The 23,740-nt window shown below is 39.6% G+C and overlaps 1 protein-coding gene across 3 annotated transcripts; it reads left to right on the forward strand.

The window, feature by feature from the left end:
* The first annotated feature begins 963 nt into the window (after nucleotides 1-963).
* Nucleotides 964-20,858, forward strand: LOC102698098 (somatostatin receptor type 5). 3 transcript variants are annotated; one of them, XM_015359956.2, is made up of 4 exons: nucleotides 1,033-1,273; nucleotides 1,520-1,634; nucleotides 12,215-13,353; nucleotides 17,833-20,858. In XM_015359956.2, exons 3-4 carry the CDS (start codon nucleotides 12,262-12,264, stop codon nucleotides 17,914-17,916), a joined length of 1,176 nt encoding a protein of 391 aa, XP_015215442.1. In that variant the 5' UTR covers nucleotides 1,033-1,273; nucleotides 1,520-1,634; nucleotides 12,215-12,261; the 3' UTR covers nucleotides 17,917-20,858. The 3 variants fall into 3 exon arrangements, 2 of the variants coding, with proteins under 2 accessions (XP_015215442.1, XP_015215444.1); XM_015359958.2 differs by lacking the exons at nucleotides 1,033-1,273; nucleotides 1,520-1,634 and adding an exon at nucleotides 1,723-1,970; XR_011182596.1 differs by lacking the exon at nucleotides 12,215-13,353 and having other exon boundaries at nucleotides 964-1,634; nucleotides 17,833-17,903.
* Nucleotides 20,859-23,740: the final 2,882 nt, after the last annotated feature.

Consider the following 23,740-nt stretch of genomic DNA (forward strand, 5'->3'; position numbering starts at 1 on the left):
AGTTCCATACAATCCATTACTTTAATGTACTCAGATCCTTGAGAGCTCAGTTTCACCATTAAAATGCTATCATAGAGGTGCTGAAGAATATTGAAGAAGACGTTTAAGAAAAGTAATCTTTATCAAGGGAGTTTTAGAACTTTTAATGATGATATTTGTGTTGGGCAGCATAATGTATGTGCTGGTTGATGTGAACAAGAGAGATGAACGTGAACGCAAACATAGTTGTATTTAAAAGGAATAATATAATGTTATTTTTTGGTGGTGAGTGTAATGGGGTCTTTATTGCTTTATTAACTGCACTGCAATGATTGTACAGTTCAAACCCAATTATTAACCTTAACTTGCAGGTGCAGTACCTGGGGTGCTATCTGCATGGATTCTGCATGTTCTCTCCATGTTCAAATGAGTTCCTCCAGGTACTCTGGTTTCCTCCCACAGTCCAAAGACATACAGGTGGGCTAATTGGCTTCTGGGGTGATTGGCCCTGGTGTGACTGTGTGTCTGTCAGTTTGTCCTGTGTTAGACTGGCATCCTGTCCAGGACATAACGCATCTTGCACATGCTGTTTGCTGGGATAGACTCCCTTGTGACCACGGATTGCTAAAAACAGTTCAAAATAGGAGGATAGATAACTTCCACACTACTGTGTAGGCCTAAAGAAATTATGTGTGTAAAAAAATACTTTTTATTACTTATTATTGGTGTTTCTCTACTGGTTTAAAACTACTGTACATTCAGTTACGACTGTAGGGAAAATATTGTTCATGTGTTTATAGCATCTACAGCACAGTGCATCTTAACATACTGTATTTCTTATACAGGTTTTGCAGGCAAGTGCATTTACAGTATTTATTCAGTACAGAAAAAAAACTAACACTTTCAGATGAAAAGATTTTAAAGCCACAGTTGTCCACAATAAGATCAGGTTTATTCTTTAAGAATATTTGGGGAATACGAAAATGAGGATGAGGATGCACTAAGCAAGAGCAAAAGTTCTAACGCGTTTCTTGAGGGCTTTGCGTTGTGATCATGTGTGCGCAGGTACCCTGCTCCTGATCGGGAAGCTGTAATGTTGCGTGTTGTGATTACAAAGGTGCGCAGCAACAACATCACGCGGGCGGCTTAAAGTCACGTCTCCACAGTGTTAAATACCAGCGCGGCGACCAGTTCAGCTCCAGAAGTGCCGACGACAGGCTAACAGCACGAATACAAGAAGTCTCCCATGGCAGAAAACTTCGCAGTTTCGGTTTGCAATCAACACATCCAGCTTGTATTTATGTTTAGAACAAATAAGCGAACAATAAGCGAAAAGATGGACGGAGAATTCCCAAGCATCAATTAACACGCAGTCAGGCGGCAGCCTCAGAGTCAAAGTTAACTGCGAGGTGAAGCGCTACAGCAGGTTTTGTCGGGAATTTGGACACCCCTTGTAAAGAGTTCTGAGTTGGGTGGATTATACTCGCAGCCTTGTCATCCCCAACCTTTAACTGAGCCCCACGCTGTTTCATTTCTGTAGAGGAGCTGCTGGAGAAAAACCCCGGACAGCATCAACAGTATGAAAGTACCCACGGCAAGCGCATCCAGGGTGAAGGGACTGTCTAAAGTTATGGGCAGCATTTGAAATCAAAAAGGTAGGCTTTTCATTGCTACTTTTCAGGCAGTAGGACCTGTAGCTTATTGGTAAATGACTTGCTATGAAGATAAGGAGAGAAAAGTTCCCACAGCTTTCGTGACCTTCGTCATTTACAGTGACGAATCCGTGTTACCAGAAACCAGAAGGGACACATGAGACTCTCTCTTCGCAGGCGGTTCTTTATACCACTTTCCTCTTTGCATGATGCCTTTAAAAAGGGGGGGATGAATAAAGGTCAGAAAGTAATAAAAAAGAGAAACGTACTGTCATTACATGACCTTGGCGAATCAAGGCGGAATGCAAGTCGCTGCCGGTGGAGCTTCGTCTCGAAAAGGTCCGTTTCATTTCGCGAGTGTTAAAGATGCGTTACTGTGACCGGGGTTGTGCAGAAGACCGAGAGAGAGAAAGATTAGTGCAGGCTTTGCCTTACTTTGCTCACTGTTGCGTAGTTGAAAACGGGCTCTCGCTGCACAGTCGTGAATCAGTGATATACTCTGGCTTATACTGTATGTGAGAAGTCGGTATCAAACCTTGAGTGAAAGGTAAACGTTCTCATCGATAATAACAGAGAAAAAGTGTTCTCATGTTCCGTCTGAGTTTTATTTCATTACTGTAACTTATAGTGTAAGTGACTTCATGATTCTATCAGTTCCGTCTTTATCGGTTTTTAAACAAACACACACACATATATATATATACTGTATATTGCATGCTACAGGGCAGGTTTTTGCGCAAAAGCCCATTTCTAGAAAAGCACTTCCTGAGTGCCTGCTGGACTCGCCGGGGATTTGAATGAACGACCCAGGGAGAGGAGCGTTTTGAATTAGAACTATTTAAACGCACGTCTTTGTAGCTGAATTCCAAAGCGATTTTAAAGTCTTTTAAAAGACTAAAGGGGCTAGCTACAAACATTTCACTGTCTTCTTTGTCGTTAAGAAATCGCAGAAAGGTTTTCGCTAAACTTTTAATGTCTTTTCCGATCAAGTATTTTAGATTTGTCACTTATTCCAATCATTTGAAATTGAGCATTTATGATGAAAGTCGACTATGCTACAGCTCATTAGTATTGTTTTGAAAACGCTTGGATCGAGCAAGCCGTGTGTTGTCATAGGGCGCACGCATGTTTATTTATGTGTGTACGTTATAAAGCTGTTAGCAGGTGTGATTGTGTTATCCGAACAACACAGGGGAGGATGAAATTAAACACTGCTGAAAACGACAGAAGACGCTCCTATTTATTTGTCATTGATACTTTCAGAATAGTAAATAAAAGTGCTTAGCCCCAGCTCGGATCTTTCAGTTGCCAGTCTTCTTCATCTTGCCTTGAAAAAAGAAATAGCGTGTAATTTTAACTTTTAAGTGATTTTCTTTTCATTTTGTTAGCAAACGGTGATGTCTGGCACCGTCAACCATTCCCAGCGAGCTGCCGCCTTTCATCGTCTTTCAAATGAAATAGTTTTAAAAAATAACACGTAAAAAGACGACAGAAATAATGCAGCGATGGGTCAGTTTCTCAAATTCCGTCCTTGTCATGCGTTATAATCCACATAATGCACGTTTACAAACGAAATCAGTTTCACTGGTGTTAAAACAGTGCTGGGAACAAGTTGTTGCTATCGATTTATCCATTTTTTTCTGAGTTAAGGTGTCTTGTACTGTACAGTATGTGTTTGTATTTGCCCATGGCCAGCTATGAGCTACTGTGTTGCGGTCTCGCCGAACTCTGGGCTGAAGGGGGGGTTAGTTGCACAACTTAAATTCCTCATCCTCAAGTCCTGACTCACGCACTTAAAACGAAAACCATACTTGACAGTCCGGGGCAATGGAAGACTATATAAATGGATCTATCCATGCATAAAATCCTGCGATTACCTCACTTATGGAAATTGCCCAAATGTTTCAATTGGGAGAAATTGAGAGGCTGATGCATTTTTTAGTTCCCGAGGGAAATATTGGCATGTAGGAGTACACTGTTTGCTTTTGGGGAAATGCGCAGTGTACGATGAAGAAAGCGTAATATTATATATTTTTTATTCATTTTGTTCGCCACCATCCACGATTTGTCAGATCGGTAATCCGGAAAAGTCCGTCTTGAGATCCAATGTTAAGGCAAAGGGGCTTTCTGAGGGAAGATGCACACCCCCTAGCAAGGACAACATCATGTTTCAGATCTATTTTCAGATATTCAGATATCACAAACGTTGTATGCTGAGAAGCAGATTAAAAGATCAGATAACACAAACGTATCCGAATCTGGAATCTAACATGAGAGAATATAGGTGAATGGGTGTGTTTGCTTTCACGCTAGTTAGGCAATGAGATTCTTGGAAGCTGGCCTTGAAAAACCCATGCCAGGATGACATTTTGGGGTAAAAAATCAGCTGGAAAACATGAATTATTAATATGATATCAATTCACATTTCTCACATGCCAGTGAGGAGCAAGAGGCAGATGAACTACAGTATGTAGTGCTAGAGATGTACAGTACTCAAATGAAAACATTGCCTTTCAGCTCAGTCCACTCTAAAGCACAAAGCAAGCATCTCAAAAACTGCCTTCCCATTACTTGACACTAACACATCTCACACTCTCCTACAGTATTGTATGTTTCTAATCCTTAAAGCTAAAATTCACTGTCTGCAAAATATGCAGCACTACAATACAGCTGTCAGGAAAACAACAAAAATCCAGAATTCAATGTACTGTAACATCCAGTTCTCATCTCAGAAAGCCACTTTAGATGACTGAAAATCTGCAGATTTTCCAAAGTAAGTGCTTTTATTTCAGGCAATTATAGTTTATATCATAATTATAACTGGAAGTAAGTCTTAGTGTGTTAAATTAAGAGACCCATGTAGTCTTTTATATTGGTTGTCCATACTCGCCCATATTGTAGGAAATAATTGCTTTATCTGATGAACCAACAGATGACAGAGCTAAGCTCAGTGCTTCGAGAACAGCTTCCAGCAAGTGCAATGATTTGTAGCTGAGCGCTCTTTTGTTTTTGTTTTTCTTGCTGGAATGTTTCTATTCACAATAGACAATATACATGTGTGACAGCAGTACTTTGACTGATAACATGGCTCCATGACCACTAATATAAATCTCAATATTTTTGCAACAGAGTTGGCTAATGGATTCTTCAGCTCACCTGCATCTTCTCCCTAGAAGGTCACACCAGCTTCCCTTTGCTCTATGACAATGCTATTTTCTGTCAATAGTCTGGCCCCCTTTTTGTTGGCCTTCAGCTATCTAATCTAGATTTTCCTCTGGAGAAAGCAAATGTTTGACAGTGAGATTAGTAGATTATAGTACTCAGAAATGTATATATTGAAAAACCTGAAAGGCCTTTTTACCAATATTTCCAAAAGTGTAAAACAACTGATGGTACAATAGACTCCACATTTATTCGTACTGTTGATGAACTGTAACCTAAAGATGATTTAGCAAATAAATGCAGGTGAAAATAACAAGTTTTCAACATATAAAAAAATAAAATGAAATCCTCTAATGCTTTGTGATGCCGTAGTTGCTCAAAGCCTTGAATGCTTATAAGAGCTTTCACAAGCAACCTCGATTGGGTTATTAAAAAGGGCTGAACACAGAAGCAAAAGACTTGCTTCCAGATCATCATGGGGGGGTGCAGTTTTGCAAAGATCTATAATGAAACATTTAAGGCCCCAACAATACAGCTGTTCAAATTCTGTAAAACACCCCATTTTTCATCTGTGGGATCTATTATCCAGTCATAATGTGATGGTGGGAGGATACAGAAAGGGGGTGTCCCCCTGGCCACTCCACTCCCATGACTGGTGTGACTGTGGCAGAGTTTCACGGCAGCATTCTGGGACAGTCTCACCCCAAGTATGATTAACACAACAAGAGTGAAGCTCATGTAACAAAAAAAAATATCAACTTCCTGTGCAGAACCAAATTGGGGTTTATTTGCATCCCCTGTCTTAGTTAGAAATTGTTTTACAAAGTAATTGGGGGTGTTTTAGTCAAAAACCCGTATCGAGAAACTGAGCCTGGATTGCATATTGGCAATGTGCATCTAAGTCAATTACCAAAATGGTAAGAGAGCATCAGTGTTCTAGGTTGGCCATCAGAGTTTCTAAAGGAACATTTATGGAATAAGCTGGAGACAGCAGACCTCTAGTACAGACCACATCTGGTAGAACTAAAGAGGTTCTGCTCGGAGGAGTGGTCAAACACCCTCTTAAAGTACTCAAGGGTATTAAAAGGCTCCCCCTTCTGAAGATTGTCATATTGATTACTGGTAATATGAACCAGTGTTTTAAAGAAGAGCATGTATAGTTTTCAACTTGCCTCAGTCAAACACTAAATACCCACTTTTGAATGAATACATTTGGAAGCTGCTAAGAACATAAGAAATTACAAACAGAGGGCCCATTCACCCCATCTAGCCTGTTTAATAGTTAAATGATCGAAGTCATCTCTGACTTTTTACAAGATTGTCTTCAACACTGTGGCTGGGTAAAGAAGTGCCTTCTGTTCTCAGCTTTATATGTACTTCCACACAGGTTGCATTAAATACCATTGGCATATAAAGTATATACCCATGCATACATCTCTAGAAAATAAATGCCAGATGAAAGAGGATATACCACTCAAGAATAACCGATAACTAGGCTCCTCTTAAGCATTTTTAGGTGCAGTTTAACTGGCCTGAGCCTTAAACCTGATTAACAATCCCTGATATATAACATTGACAGGCTTCCATTGTGAGCATGTGAAAACCACAATGCACAATAACTACCACAAACAGGAGTCTTTCTTAAGCCAACTCTTCTCCATTAATAATTAAAAAAAAAAAAATAGAAACCAGTTACACAAGATACTGCCTCGAGTACCTTTATATACCAAACTCATCTAAATTAACTCCATGTGAGAATGTGACTCTCTACCCCCATGCCAATAATCTAATAAAACAATCAATGTACCACCAGTGAGCCTATTTACAGACATAATGGCCTCTAATGCCCTAATGACCTCTAGTGGCATGTCAGCATGGCACCCACTTGCAGACGTGAATTAAAAAACAGTGTTACCAAGTGTTAGCTACTGTAATTGTGTTTGTCAAATTTCTACCTGTCAGAAATTGTGCTCTCTGTTTGGAAAACAGTGATTCCCCTTAGGCGATTGTGTTAGGATTTCTCAATCCTTCAAGGAAATACAGGATTAATTTTCCATGGAATCAATAACGTGATAACCCCACTTTGACCTTTGTGTAGGTACTGGAATTTGACTGCAGGGAAATTAAATAACTCTTCAGCAGCGAGGATGGGTGTTTAGACCCGCAAAAAAATGCTGCTTACCTATTTGCAGTGGCATGACAGCTCCTTGTTTGCCGTCTCTGTTCATAGCTCAGCAATAAAGGCTAAACTATTTCCAAAAACTATTTCATTGAGAGGTCCTCAATGAAGGGAGAAGATCTGTCCCTTTATTGGGGTTCACTGTGGTTTCTGAATTTTCAAAGCCTGAGTAACTCAGACAATGACACTAAACCACACCAAATTAACAGCCCAGCAATGTAAAACCAGGCAATTGCCTCAGTGTCTCCAAGTTTAGAGAAGCAGCCGAGAGCCTAATCCCGTTGTCTAACTTGTAGACTCATTCCTTGATCCACTTTGAAATGCAGTTGTCTTGAGAACGTCCTCAGCAAACTGTAAATTAATTTTGTGAAAATAAAAACTATCAGAACTCTGAACGGATTAATTTGAGTTTTTTGTAACATTTAAAAGGAATATTGGCCTAACCCTCTCCAAATTCCATTGTACAGCAAGAAAACAGAAGTTCTCAACATACTGTAGAATAAATTGTGCATTTAATTTCTTGTCAGTTTAGCTGAATCTCTTTAACTCTGCATGCTTGCCCCTGGTATTCAAATAAATCCTGTTTTTTTAAATATTAGTGTTATCACCCTGATTATCAACCTAGGTGTCCTACTAGGCTAGTCTAATGAAATTAATATTCATTGGTAACCTTCTGAAAGAGCAGGTTTGTTGAAGGAGAAATTAAGAACAGAGAATGAAACAACATCAAGTCTGAAACTTGATGGAACAATGTGTTGTGGACAAGTAAAAAGAGCATTTCTACTCTGGGATCCTGCTTCCCGATTCAATGCAAGCTTTATGGAACAGATGTGGAGCCTGATAGAAAAGAATGAGATCATTAACTGTGAGCCAAAAAAAGTCTGAGTACTGTACATGGCCGTTGTTTCAGTGCTTTAAGATTAGAAAGCTATGATGGTAAATTAACCATCTGGATAGTTGATAAAATGACAGTATGGTACTTATGAATCTTATCAGAGCAATAATTAGTAGGCTTTCAGTAAACAAAACTGAGTTCTTTCTGTTCAGTTGCTATGACTATATGCAAAAAATAAAACTTTACAAGCTAGTTAAGCAATAAAGGTGTCTGAAACAACCTCAGTTCCATCAGGTCTCATTTTCACTGCTCCCTCACTTTGTGTAGCATAAAATATTTACTAAACAAATTGCTACTTACCTATATTTTGAGAGTCAAATGATGCATGTTGCTGTATTTATTCAATTTATGAGCCATATACAGTAATATATTATAACAATACTTTAACAATGTGCTTCCAATGTGTCTCTAGGAAGTACTTATGCTCATTCTGAACAACTACTGTGCTCATAAAAAATATCCAGTACCAGTTAGGGAGTGTGGGTAATTTTGTGCTTTCAGTTCCTATTCCTCTTACACTCTTTTCTTCAAGAATCTTTGGAAAGTCTTCCCTCTATGCAATATCATAATCAGTTTAACCTTAAATGGTTGGTAGGCATCCAGTTGTGGATAATGGGGCTCATTTTTCAATAAAATGTAATGGTCCCTAAAACAGGTTAAGAAAACCAAAGCAATGGCAGGAGGGGGTTAATACATAATAGGAATAAATAAAGTATCATCATCAGCAAAGAGCTTCTTCATGCACATAGTTTTTGTTTCCTAAAAACTGTTACGCAACATAAAAAAACAATTAATCTTGTTCTGAGAACCTAATATCTGCCCCATGAGATTAATTAACAAGTCTCATCATCGTGATGAATGCTTAAATGCAGGGGATATAGCAGAGACAGATTCCACTAAAGTCTAGTGCAGGTGTGTGTGTGCAGGGTTTTCCAGTTTCTTCAGTGTTTCGTGTGCTACAATCATAATCTAGATTCTCACATCGCTCGCCATGCTCTTTGAAATAAAATGACGTTTTATCTACATCATCTTTACAGTCCTATTTCAATTCCAGTTTCATTGACATTTTAGTTAATACATTGTAATTATGAGGACAGGTGCCCCCCCCCAAAACCCTTTTGAGCCATCTTTTTCTACAGGTGTTCGTCTAGTTTAAAGTGGCCCAGAAACAAACTGAAAACATTATTTTCATTCATCCATTTTCTAACTGCTTCTTCCAGTTCAGGGTTGCAGGGGAGCTGGAGCCTATCCCAGCAAGCAACAGGCATAAGGTAGGGTACACCCTGGGTGGGACGCCAGTCCATTGCAGGGAAGATGAAACATTATACAGTACGTGTAATGTCACTATGGTGACTTTTTAACAATTAAAAACACAAAGGCCTGTGATGCTAGTGCTTTTTATTTCAAGTGCATGACATTCTAGCTATTTTTAAATGTAATTCTTTATACAGAAATGCATCTGTTCCTAAGATTTTCTGCAGTTCTGCTGCAAAAAGCTATTCAGGTACAGGGTTCAAAGTGCTTCTCTTCACACTACCTCAGGCCCAGTCTTTAGAAGTTCCATCTCCTTTCAGAAATGTTTCTCCAGTTCGTTCAATTGTGAGGGCAGTACTTCACCGCTCTTGAAGATGAATTACTGCACACTACTCCTCTGTTAGATAGTTCTTTACAATTCCTACCATGTCTGTTCCTTAGCCAGTGTCTATAAAGTGGAAGCTCTGTTAATTTCCGTTTAATTTCCTCAGGATTTTGTGATACAAGCGGATTTTGAGTTGGAAATCTAAAGAAATAGTCAGTTCATACAGTACCACATGCAGTGGTTCAGGATAAACATCCTCCATAAAGGCATTTAAGTTGCTGGCTGTTCTGTCCTGGAGTGATCTTTCCTGGTCTTTTTGAGAGACTGCTTGGAATCCTATGGTTTTCGTTTTCTAGTTATCATTTACCAATTGCTAATCAATATCAGAGTACAAAGACTTCTTTTAGTTTATGAAATGGAAAGAGCTTAGGAAGAATTATCTATTGTTTCCCTAGGTAACCTAAAACTAAAGCAACTATTGGCAGACCTTGGGTGCATGCCAGCTGATGAATAATTCCTATTCAAAATAATAACGAGCAGAAAAAAAAGAAATTGAAAATCTATCTTTACCGATTATCAGCTGGCATGCACCCAATGTCTGCCACTGGATGTCTGCCACAAGAGGCAAATACAAAGGTTTTGGTACAAATCCTTGGTTTTAAAATGTCTTTGTGATCACAAGAACACAAAGGCTTCATTTTCTGCATGTTTGCGTGTAGCATTAAATGTGCCCTTACTGTATCATAGCATTGCAATGTGAATATTAGAGAGAGGGTTTTCTATACCAGTTAAGTCTCGGCTCAAGTTATTGAATATTACCTTTTCCAATTAAGCATACATGTCCATGTAAAATGCATTTAATTGAAGTGTGGCTTTGCAGCAATCACGGTTAACAAGAAATAGCAAATAATACATTATCCAAGCTTAGTGAGACGGGAATCCATACCTACAATTCAAAAACCTGCTTTAAAGAATACGCTAGTTTACTTTCCAGACTGCACAGGCACACAGCATGTTATCAGCTACAGGAGCCACTAATCCTTTTGGCGTGCGATAATTAAAAGCTGGGAATATCAGTCAGGAATTGTGTTAAGAGCCCTCAAATCAATACACTCTTGACTGTGAGTTTGCCCCTATTTTGCTAGTCGCTCATCAAGTTTCTGGCTTTGCTTCTAGAAGGATCAGCAGCTCCAATGGGCCTCAGCAGTGCGACACCGATCAGAACTCCAAAACCAAAGATCAAAGTTCAAAACACGGACAGTAGGGACGCATTACAGCTAGGTGCTTTGATAAACATCCCTAAATACACAAGAAATTCTAGTCAAATCACGGTTACAAATGTTTTGTATGTAAAAGCTTTTGATAATCCTTTTGGCAATAGTGACATATTCAGTGAGCTGGGAAATAAGTGCATTTCAAAATTTTGTTTTGTATTTAAAAGAGCAGTAATTGAAAATCACTCAATTAAAACTGAATTTGCAATCATTTACTTACATCAGTTTACTTCCTTCCTCCCCTACGTGCAGTAGTAGGTAACAGCATTTGTCTATTTACTTTAAAATCACATACTCCTCACATAAAATCCAGTGTAGGGTCACTCCTGACGATACACACATTACCACTGTAAATCTAAGGATTTCTTGAAGGGTTTTTCAGCTCCTTTGAACTGGCATTTTTCTGCAGTGAGGATCTGTGTACTGGATGAAGGTAAAAAACAGAGATATTACTGTACATTAAGCCCAGGGAAAAATAAAAGGATACATGTATAATGTAATGTGAGGACAAGGCTTGAAGCAGATCAGTTACTGTTTGAAGAAAAAGCACTCTCATTTCCTAACAAGGGTCTTATCCAATATACTATATACATCAGTGATCATAATTTCTGGTCTACCTCTCTAGCAGCAGAAGTCTATAATTCTGGTGGGTAGCTGTGTCAGCATGCGTAGGCTGCAAAGGAACAAGTAATAGGTTTATTCCATGCTGAAAAAAAAAGAAGAAAGAGAACACGACATTTCGGCTGTGGAGCCTTCTTCAGGTGTGAGCATGTTTTTTTTCAGCATGGAATAAACCTATTACTTGTTCCTTTGCAGTCTATAATTCTGTTTTACGTTAGCATTAGCCCTGTGTTGTAACTGGTTGTTATAAGGAAGATTATACTGTACTTTTGAGCAGATTATCAAACTCATACAGTATGATAGTATCTAATTTGAGGATCTGTTCCAGCAGTTTTTTTTTTAGAAGCCTGGGTTTCAGCTTTAACAGAGAGCCTTTATTATAGCATGTGGTTCTACATACCCACAACTCTTTATGTAAAACATGAAGACATCTGTTGGACTGACTGTCAGGGATTTTGAGGATTTTGATTACTTGAATCATGTCCCCCCACAGTCCTCTCTGTTCAAGACTCTTTCAGTCTGTCAGTGTCGGACATTTCATCTCATCTTGGCAAAGCCTCTGGTTGCTCCTCTTTGGGCAGATGCCACAGCAGCAATACATATTTTGTAATGAGGTTAATAAAGTTGTACACTATTTTCAATATAAGTCTAACTCACATATATCACAGCTGTTACGTAATATCCTTTGATGCGTATGGCTTCACCACATTGTCTAGAGGGAAGAAATGTTATGGAAACATAAACATACAAGGGTTTTGTCACAGGTTTCCATATATCTCCTTATCTGTGTGTGGATGGACTCATTTACTGTGTACTGTGAAGGCAGAGATTTGAAATCTAACTAACTCTGCATTCTCTGAATTGTATTTTCAGAAATCTTGTGCTGACCTAGAAACTTTGAAACGCAACTGTGTGCCAGAATGGATCTTGCCGGAAACTCTGCTTGGGCAGTCAGCCCTGAAGCGTTCAACCAGACCCTGCTCACAAATATCTCTAGGAATGGCACAATTCAGTCTGTGCCTTTAGATGGCATTAGCACAGTCCTGATCCCTGTCATCTACTTGACAGTGTTCACCATCGGACTCACCGGGAACACGTTGGCCATTTATGTGGTCCTTCGGTACACTAAGATGAAGACTGTCACCAACATTTACATTCTCAACCTGGCTGTGGCCGACGAGCTCTTCATGCTGGGGTTACCCTTCCTCACCACGCAGAATGTGCTCTCCTACTGGCCCTTCGGGTCCTTCCTGTGCAGGCTGGTCATGACGGTGGACGCGATCAACCAGTTCACCAGCATCTTCTGCCTGACCGTCATGAGCATAGACCGCTACCTGGCGGTCGTGCATCCCATCAAGTCCACCAAGTGGCGGCGGCCCAGGGTTGCCAAAGTGATCAACGCCAGCGTGTGGATCCTGTCTTTTCTCGTGGTGCTGCCGGTGATCATTTTCTCCGACGTACAAGACGGGCTCAACACCTGCAACATCAACTGGCCCGACCCCAATGCGGTATGGTCTACCACCTTTATCATCTACACGTCTGTTTTGGGCTTTTTTGGGCCTTTGCTAGTGATATGTCTGTGCTACCTGCTGATCGTGGTCAAGGTGAAGTCCTCAGGCGTGCGGGCTGGTTTCACCAAGCGGAGGAAGTCCGAGAGGAAAGTCACCAGAATGGTGGTCATCATCGTCGTCGTGTTCGTCTGCTGCTGGCTCCCTTTTTACATCCTCAACATGGTCAACCTGGTCTTCATTGTGCCTGAGAACAATGTCATGGCTGGGATCTATTTCTTTGTGGTGATACTCTCCTACGCCAACAGCTGCGCCAACCCCTTACTCTATGGCTTTCTCTCCGACAACTTCAAGCAGAGTTTCCGGAAGGTCCTGTGCATCTACAAAGGCAACGGGGTCGAAGACGGTGACCCGAGCCTACCCCGGACGGAAAAGACAACCTTCCACGACTCGTTCCTCTCTCACAGAAACAATGACTTCAACGGGCACATGCAGACGAGCAAGGTATGAAAATGGGGTTGTTGTACAAGGAGAGGCTTGTGATTGGGTGCCAGAAGTGTAATACCAAACAAATGATGATCTCACTGAAATTAAGCACAAGAAAACGACTCAACGTCTAAAGAGAGAGAAATGCGCAGAAGCATCCATTCGTCCTTCCATCCATTTTCACTCTGCTTTTCCTGGTGAGGGCCATGGTTGCAGCAAGCCGAGTTGATCAGGCCAGACTTCCTTGTCCCCAGCAACTGATTCCAGCTCCTCCTGGGGGGTCCCCAGATGCTCCCAAGCCAGCCGAGAGACATGATCCCTCCAGCGTGTCCTGGGTCTCCCACGGGGTCTCCACCCAGTGGGACGTGCCCAGAACAGCTCCAGTAGGAGCCGAACGGGGGGGCATCCTATTAGATGCCCAAACCACCTGAGCTGGCAGCCCTCGACCAGGAGGAGCAGGGACACTGCTCTGAGGCTCTCCTGGATTGTTGAGCTTCTATCCCTGTCACGGACATGACCATAGGTGAGGACAGGGACGTGTATCGACTGGTCAACCGAGAGCTTTGTCTTTAAACTCAGCTCCCACTTCGCCACCACAGACCGGTACAGTGAACGCAGAACAGCTGACTCTGTCCCGATCCGCTTGTTGCACAGAAGAATGATAAAAATCTGTATGTTGTAATGTGCATTTCTTTGGATTAAGGGATCTCCTAAATGTCTTAATGTTATTGTTATAAGATATGTGTAAAGATGTATAGTTACAGTATGTGAACAATCCAGTGCACATCCATTATATAAAAAGACATTGCATATGTACTGTATGCTGTGACTTATTTCAGAGGTTATTAATGCACAATTTATGTTCGTTATCATTTTGTCCTGAACAATATAATCATTAAGGATGTTATTATGATGATAAATGATATTATTCTTAAAGCTGTATGATCCAGAGCAAACTTTACCCCTGGTTTTCTGAAGGATTAGAAATATGCATAGTCTTAATTACTGAACATGTAGCAGGAATTGATTTAAGCGTGGAAAAGAACATTTAAGTGAATAATTTTCCACTTAAATAAAATTAATAGTTAAATTAAAATTAAGTTAATAGTTTTTCTTTTTCATTTGAGTTACATTGTATCTAGCAATAGAAAAGGTAGAGGAAAGTTTGCATTGAGAAAAGGTTTGGAAAGAATTGATCTTAGAGGAACCATTCTCATTTTCTACCTTCATTAAGAATCCCTAGTGGGGATAAAACAAATGTAATATAATAACAAATGACAATATAATGACAAATGTAATATAGTCTTTCTTCTGTTCTTAATAATAATGCTCTGTGAATCACAATGCAAGTAAAATATTTAATAATTACTGTATGCAAGCAACTGAAATCTGAATTACTAACCGAAACGGTACCATAACTCCACTTTAAGAGACGGTTTAAACTTTTTTTTATCACTTTCTATTGGATTAAAAGTGATGTGTTCAGAAGCCTGCTTCACCTTCCCGGCCGTTTTCTTGCCTCGTTCGCAGACAATGACGGCAATAAGGCGTTGCACAGACCTGGAAATCTCATCTACTTTGTGATGTAAATCGGAGGTTTTACACGTTAGTGGGTACATTTTACTTTCATTGTGGTTGGACCCGCACTCATCAATGCCGGTTCTTTCTCACCCCAGAATATAAAAATAGTGTTGCAGTTCCCCCTTAAGCAACATTAAAAGCATGAAACATACCCTGAGGGGCAGCAATCACATGAATGCGTGGGTCACTGTGCGTGCCCAGTCTTGGCATAAAATAAATACTGTACTTCCGCTGCACTGTGAAAGCTGACTGAATGTGTTAATCAGACTCCCATGGTGGTTACTCTTGGTAAAGGGGTGGACAACCCAGGACCCACCCCAGAAGAGTAAGGAGAAGGACAGGGCTTCACTCTGGATGGGATGGCAGTCCATCGCAGGACACACACGCATGCACACACAAATACAGTGACAGTTCGAAAACCCCGGTCACGCCGGCTAGGTTATCTCTCGAAGGAAACTGATCCACCTAAAGTAAAAATCCCCATGGACTCAGTTTTAAGTGTTTCTGCTTAAAAACAGTGAATCTCCATAAAACCCTTTATGCTTTGAGGCACTAGTCACGACAAATGCTCTATGGGTTTCTATACCCATTTCTTGCTTTTGATTCTCTTTATATTTGCAGTAAAAATAAATTTAGCAGCAAAGTCAAAGTGTACCCAGATGAATATCTAGATATTGGATTGTATCTTGTTGGTTGTTGTTTAGGGAGAGAAAAAATCTACTTACAGTTCTTTTTAAATTAGATTTTTTGTTTTCTGTGGTGGCATAAAAAAACTAGTACATTATTAAAAAGATGTGTAGAAGTCTGTTTCTGTACAATTATATAAAATAGTACAATACAATACTACGGTATGTAACCTCTACGTTAAGGTAATAACATGAACAACTTTTGATTACAAAATACATTCAACAATTTTGTGCTTCAATGTTTCAGTACATGTTGGACTTGCACTTCACTGTTGTGTATTTTTAATCAGATAAAAGACATTATGATGGGCAAAATGAAAAACTCTCAAGGTAAATATTGTGGGTTTTATATAAGCCACTTAATTCATGACCTTTCTTTGAGTCAAGGCAAGATACTAATTCAGAGAAGTTATCACCAATGCTAAACATTCTTAATTAATTAATCTTTCCTTACTTTTTATGCATAAAAAGGTATTCATTTTTGTCCCTTCCCTGTCTTTATTGTTATATTCCTTTTCACAAGAAAACAGCCTCTAAAATGCTGAACAAAAGAATAAAAACAGGAAGTGGAGAAGGCGATGCAAAAGTAACCATGCAAACAAATAACCACAAAAAACAAATAACCACATGAAAAAGCACTGCGTATCGTTCGCAAGGTTTTAAAAGATTTAAAAATATTTTCATCTTAACTTTAAAAAGAGCAGCCGAAGGAGCCTACTTTATAACTGGTAAACGATGACACATACAACCATATTTTTGTGGGGCTTTATAAGAAAATACTTGGACAGCCTTAATTTTTTCTGTGCATTTTTGGAACACTACACCACGCTGCATTCTTTGACCTGGCTTAGAGAGTGATTGGAGGGATATGGAATCAACAGGACCTTTAGGTACTATATGTGAGCTGCAGTCAAACAGAGCTTTGTACATCATGAGCTAGATTTAAAATCTTGAGTAAAACAAGACGCCGATAGAGGTTTGCCAATACAGGGAAAATATGTTGAAATCGCATGGCTCGTCTCCAAAGTTTGGCAGTAAAGTACTTTCCAAGTTGTAGACATTAAATCATATGACTAGATGTGTTAGAAAAGTTCATCACAAAAACCGAGCCTTGAGCTTACAAAAGTGTTAGAGAAATAATATGTTTAATCTGGTGATGTTTTTTAGATGAAGTCCCTGTTATTCAAGGGACGAATCTTGATCAAGGATAATGCGTAGATTTGTAGATTTTTTACTTTCAAACCGTCCTGTAGGTATAGTGGTTGCTGATTCCTTATGTGCCTGTAAGACATCATTGGCCTCTATTTAATATAATTCAAAGGACAGTGGCCTTTAGGTAAAGTCAAATGTTTTCTGCTGGGTACTAAGACAGTACCAACGTAGAGATTCCTCGGAAATAGGTCATGCGACCTCTCATCTTGCAATTTGTTTTGAAGGCAGAGTTGCTAAATGCAGTCCTTTGGGGTGTCTACTCAACCTCTTCTGTGCATGTAAGCCATTTCTCCCAGACAAACAAAGTCTTGCCCAGAAACTATCCGCAAAGCCATAACTCTCAGACTCACAACAATTTGCTAATCACTACTGAGGGAATGTAGACTATTGAAAATCTCACAGCCCCTTCCAATAATTTGAAGGGGTCTTGGCGCGTTTACTCTCTCACCTGATGTTTTTACTTAATTACCAAGAGACTTGGAATCTTTGTTCTTCATATCGTTCAGGAAATGTCATGAGACAAGTCTGCGTGGTCTTGAATAACAGGAAAAGCCGGGAGGTTTTCTCATCTTTGCAGAAAGAAAATAGTATTTAGTTAAAGAAGGACCCTAGTTTCATGCAGCTGATGCAAAGCTGAGAAGTAAGCAGGGGAGTTGATATTTTGGCACGGCCAGTGAAGAAAATCATTTCAGAATTACGAGTCCAGACCCTCCCAACTGTTCAAAATAACCTTTGAGATCCATTTCCAGTCCTCTGAGCCAGGGTCTTGGGGGCAGATCTGAGGTGTAACCACAGAGCATTAATCTGTCTTGATTGAAATAAGCATTAAGTATGTATCGGACATGTTTTCTTTTCCATCTTACATCTTATGGCTTACTCGTGTTTGGCATACCTGGTGCACTGTTATTTTGTTATGCATTGAAACGTTGAACATGAAATAACATATTTTTTTGTATCGAGAGTCTAGTTCCCAGTAGTGCAATCTGGGGGGTACTGAACAGGTGTCATTTTTTTCTAGGGTGTCCTTTTGGAGGCCTGCTGTAACTCTTTGGTCGAGGATCAGCCCACAGCACCTGGTGTGATTGGACAATCAACGTTATAAAAAGGGAACCCTCTGTTGCTTGATGCCCGCTGAACAGAAGTCTGCCCCTTGCCCCTCCATGCTCCCCCACCAGCTTCTTTCATTAGGGTATCTAGTCACCAGCCTCCCCTGGTGACCTCTGACCTCTGACCCCTGACCTCTGTCAGAGGTCACTCCCTCCCGAGTTTAAGGGCTGTTGGTGGTGATGACATGTGGACAATGCCTTTACCTTGGGACGCAGTGTCAGCATGCTTGAGCTCCACACTGCATCCTAATTTCTGTAGCTACTCAATGACTGAACAATGACGCTACTGTACAGTGTGGAAGACATGAGATAGAGTTTTCAGTAAGTGATGTAACAGTTACATTTGATGTTGTTGGGAAAAATACTTTTTTAAGGGTCGGCTCTTTCCTTTTGCAAAAAGGACAGTTAAGCAAAAACTCTGAGAGAAGTTAATTGCCATTCACTAATGAACTATAATGTGAAATGTAGATTTAGCAACTGTGACATTTTAAAATCCTTTCTATATGACTATTGTGCCAAAAGTCATCACATCTAGTAATCTACAGAGGATAGATGGACCATATGCTAAACTTAATCAGTGAAACCGTGCTTTTCTCTATATGGAGATATCACGCTTAGTAGTTTCCAAACCATTTTTTATAGGTAGCATTTGAGAAATATTTTTAAAAATCCTGTTAATCAGGAATTAACGCATAAGGCATATCTTTCAGGTACCAATCAAGTGTTACCTTGCATTTGTCAAACACATCTTTAGTGATTTTTTTAAAACCTCCCACAACTCCATCTTCTGTCTCTTTGTGATACTACTTTTGGAACTTTGCAGTACAATTGGTAGTGTTTTAAAAAAGACAATCTCAATAGAAATATGCTTAAAATATTTGTGTTGCATTTTGATGATCGATAAATGTAGTTATTTTTATATATGCATGTACAGTATTTATGATTTTGGGGAACATCCAGTTTACCTAGAAGATTGAGAAAAATGAGATTGGGATATGCTGTTCACGATAATCCTAATACATTGATTCAGTTAGCTTCTGAAGTGAAGTGGCTGGTGTGTTCACAACCGCTCTGGTATGAGGGGGAATTCTTTATAATAAGACCCTTGTCATGTCATGTTTTGGTTATATTTCAGAAATGTCAAAACATTTTAAAAGACAGACTTAAGGTCAAAGAGAGCAAAAAAAAATCAAGTAATTTGGCCCTGATGGAACACTATAAACTCCCTGCAAAGTGAAGAATATGAAACTTGTGAAGCATGTGTTATTACTATTCAGTAGTTTGGTCAAATTCTAATAACAGTGTGTAAAGGGATAGCAAATGTACTACTTTGGGATTAACATGCCTGGCTGATGAAATGACAGGTGAGGTTGATGATTACAACCCACACTTACGAGGAATGAACCAGGGAGGCAGCTACACTGGTGAAGTTGGGGTGGAGGGAGTGGGGCAAGAAAAGATGTGCGCAGAGTTGTAGGCACCCAGGGAGTGCTTATGTGTAGGAGAGCAGACGGGTGAGACAACAATTCGATCTCCTGCGAAACATATGTTAAATAACACCGTTAACAGAAACAGTACTTTTGGAGCAAAAAGATTGCAGTTTTCTTATCCTTTATAGGGTCAAATAAAGTACTTATTTTTCTATTTTCATTTTTTCTAGAAATATTTTTCGTTGGGTGGTGCAGTGGCGCAGTAGTTAGCATTGCTGCCATGCGGTGTTTGGTCCTGGGCTCGATTCTGGGGTACTATCTGCTTGGTGTGCTCTCCCCAAGTTTGTGAGGGTTTCTTTCGGGTGCTCCGGTTTCCTCCCAAAGTACAAAGACATTCTGGTAGGTTATTTGGCTTCTGGGAAAGTTGTCCCCAGTGTGAGTGTGTGCATGTCTGTGTATATGTGGGCCGTGCAATGGACTGGTGTCCCATCCAGGGTGTACCCTACCTTGTGCCTGTTGCTTGCCATCTTAGGCTTCGGCTCCCCAGTGACCCTGTACTGAGTAAAGCATTTTAGAAAATGGATGGATGGATATTTTTGGCCTCCAACCATCTTAAAATCCTATCCATCACACCTTCCTTAAATACCTATCACCTTTCCATTATTTGATAGGCCACCCCCTGGTTTAGACATTATTCCCAAACAGTTCCCAGACATATTGTGAAGTTGCGGAGTTGCAAAGGTCATTTTCCTTACTAAGCTGATTGTCAACTCGTTTGATTCTACCATCTAAAAACATGGCATATCTTTAACTTCTGAAAGAGAAACGTGGTTAAAATGTAATCGCCACAGTGGTCATGCCAAAGCCTTGTAGTGTCTGCAATTGTTTCATTTAAAAACCAAATTTAGTGCCAAACCACCTATTCTGAAGGTGGCTCCTATTTGCAGAACCTAAAAGGGAATAAATGAGAATGTATTTACTTTTTTACTAAATGTGAATCAAATGAATTGTTCAAATGTAATCATGCATTTTCTCTTACCTATTCAAAATATTGTACAGTTCAATGTGTTGATAAATTAGATTTGATGAGATATTGCTCTTCTTGTATAGGTTTGCGTTATTAAATACTAGACTCTAGTATCTAGTGTCTCCTTGTGCAGTTTTTGGTGTTGTGTTGAAGCACGAATGCTATCACAGACTACATTTTTTGTGTTGTGACGGCAATGTGTCAGCTTACATAAAATTATGAGAATGACAACAAAGCTAATGACTGTACGCTTGTTAATTATCAGAGCCAGTCAGTTTCCACATGTTCATTGTTTTTGTCCCTTACTGTATGTGCCAAATGGAAAAAAAAGCTAATCTTGGATTGTACAGCTACACACTCATGCGTGTTTTATTCATTTACACTGTAAATGCTATGAACTTGAAAAGAATTCTATACTGAAAATGAATATTATGATATTTACATTTTACCTTCAATAAAAATGTGCTAAAACAAAAAACAACCTCTGACATTGTCTTATATTTTTGTCATCCATGCTTCCTTCTTTCCACAAGGTAAATACAAAAAAACTTTTGTACCCTGTTCTTAAAGCTATTCAGTTGTTGTCGAAGTTTTTATGGATAGTCTTTCACATTTACTGATGACTAGCATTAAAAATACACAAAATAATCACATTTGTTATAGAGATACATGACCTTTGAGCCACAGCCTAATTCAAAAGGTATGCACACAATCATGCAATCATACACACACACTCGCACACATTTGTGAGGTGACTATTTGGAGATGCCAGTTTACCTGGAAAGCAAACTGTGGTACCTGGATGACACTGAAAGAAGGTGCCTGAGACCAGCATCAACTCAATATCAGCAGCAAGGCAGCAGTGCTATCACATCTCGATAGCGATACATCTTATGGTAAATACTTATTTCATAGAGCCAACAAATACACCTGAAGGGGGTTAGGAGGCCGGGCCTAACAATCTAAACTGTGTGGTGAAATGGGACACAAGAAGTGAGAGCGTGGTTTCAAGCCCACCAACACACATCTCTGCAAGTCCTTCCTCCATACTCTCCATTCCAGAACCCCATCAAGGAGTTCTCTTCAAGTCCTGGTGAAGGACATCTCCCAATGAACAAATGTCACTACTGCTTGCTCTGAATGCACCTTGTCGAGAGATCTGCCAGAGGTGGCCGTGAGGTGGCACAGCCCAGACAGGAGGTATCCCTTGCTGTAGTGCTAGGGAAACCATTCTGTGTGATGGCACTGAAAATATGTGGCCTGACATACAGCAAAGAATGGACTAAAGGTGTGCCCCCCCTCTCCCCCCTTTCCTTTTGAAAACAACATACTTTGTTTTCTTACAACTGCGTGTGCTTTGTGATAGAATTTGATTTATTTTATTTCTAGGAAAATGTAGTTAGAGTCATGGTGAATCTTTGGTCCCAGGTGCGTTTCATTACTAAATCAAATTCTTCTACCTCCAATTGTTCCTCGCACGACTAAATTATGAGAATTTGAATACATTGGTCAACATCTAAATTTATGAAAATATTCCCAGTTTCACATGGTTATACTATCAAGTTATACTCTCTTGATTTCATTATTTGCTTTTGTGTGAAGTTTTTTAACATTTTGAGCAACAAGAGTGTGTCATTTAACCAGCACATTTCTGTGATGAGGCTGTGTTTGCTGTTTTGCTTATGTGAATAATGCTTCCAGCATTGGGCTCAATCAAAAACTATAACTGGTGAAATGTGTGGATTTTTATCAAATCTTGCAATATATGTTTATAAGTTATCAATCTGTCGATTTCATCCTGGGAATAGGAATTCTGCAAGTAATAATCTAAACCATTTGTAGGTATTGTCACAATGAATAATTATATCCAGTTTTTAAAAAATCCAATCCAATCCAAAATCCATTGGATTCATTGGATCCAAAATCCAAAATCCATTGTTCCTGTTGGACGTATTTCTAAGAAAACTACTGATTGGCTTTATATGAATTGAATTGTGATGTTCAGGACTTCGTTTTGTATATTTCAAACACACATCAGGAGTTATCATGAGAGCAGAGAAAATGGTTCATGCTTTCAGTTGATGGATTCCTCAGTTTTTCTCTACCCAGCTGTGAAGTATAGGGGTGAATGCCTAAAAAATGAGATCCTTTTCCTCATACTGCTGAAAGTGATTTTTCTTTTCACAAGAAAACATACAATGCAACTTTTCAACAAGCAGTCTTTGGGCCCTTGTAGAACAGCCTGCAAAATAGATACATTTCCATCTAATATAATTTTAACTAAAGCAAAGAGAGGATCTCTCTTGACATTTGCTTGTGTAGCAGTGGGGCACTAAGACAAATTTATCTCCACTGATGGTGGAATGACAAGGTTGATGTTGCCATCCCAATAACTCAATTTTCCAAGACACTGAAACAAGCAGTTTTGAAAGAACAAGGGCTCTGTTTTGCTCTGTGCAATAGACAGCTGTTGGTACTTCTTTTCGTGAGTGTAATACACTGCCCTCATTGCAATACCAGTATGTGTCTTGCCAATGAAGCTAATGAGGTTGAAAGGAAATTTAGATTTTTTTTTGTTTGGTACATGCACATCATTTTTGCTGCATGTTAACTTTAACCTTCTTTCACTTTTTTTTTCTGTGTAAATGGTATGTACAAAACAACATCTGGATACGATTTAGAAAAGGGGGGGGCGTTCTCTCTTTGGGGAAAGGGGGTATCTTCCGGGTGGGTTAACAGGGAAAAAATTGATGTTGTATGTTTCTCAGAAATTGAGAAAACTGTCAGATAGCAATATGTGGGAAAACTATACATTCCAAAAACATCTGGAATGTTGAAATTATACAATCTTTGCATCAAAACAAAAGGCCAGGAGCTCAGAGGATCCTGTGATCCAGGAGCTCAGGAAATCCTGCATTCCAGGAGCTCAGGAAATCCTCGAATTTCAGCTGGACAAAAGCAAGACACATCCCAAAAGCCACTGAATCAATCCCGATTCCCGGGTTGATGCAACAGTGGTCACGTACAGTACTCAACTTAAGTTCCCACATTGGAGAGATTTTTCTCATCAGAAAGATGTTGGACTTTCTGAATGGTAAATTGATCAATCAAGGAACAAACTGTCCCTTTTCAACAAAAGAAGTTAGGATAATTTATCAGCAGTGTCTCGGGGATACAAATACTTTAGGACTTAATTGATTCTGGTTTTCTAAACAAGAAAGCTAATGAAATGTAATTGGTAGCAGACATACACCTGATTGATATCCACATAGGCTCTACGATACTGTTAAGGGAATACAATTTGTAGAAACAAACTTACTTTCCTGTGCCTCCCACATTGTGTCTACTTACACTGGTTGGTCA

The sequence above is a fragment of the Lepisosteus oculatus genome, chromosome 19 (assembly GCF_040954835.1).
Source record: "Lepisosteus oculatus isolate fLepOcu1 chromosome 19, fLepOcu1.hap2, whole genome shotgun sequence".
In the NCBI taxonomy this organism is placed as follows: domain Eukaryota; kingdom Metazoa; phylum Chordata; class Actinopteri; order Semionotiformes; family Lepisosteidae; genus Lepisosteus; species Lepisosteus oculatus.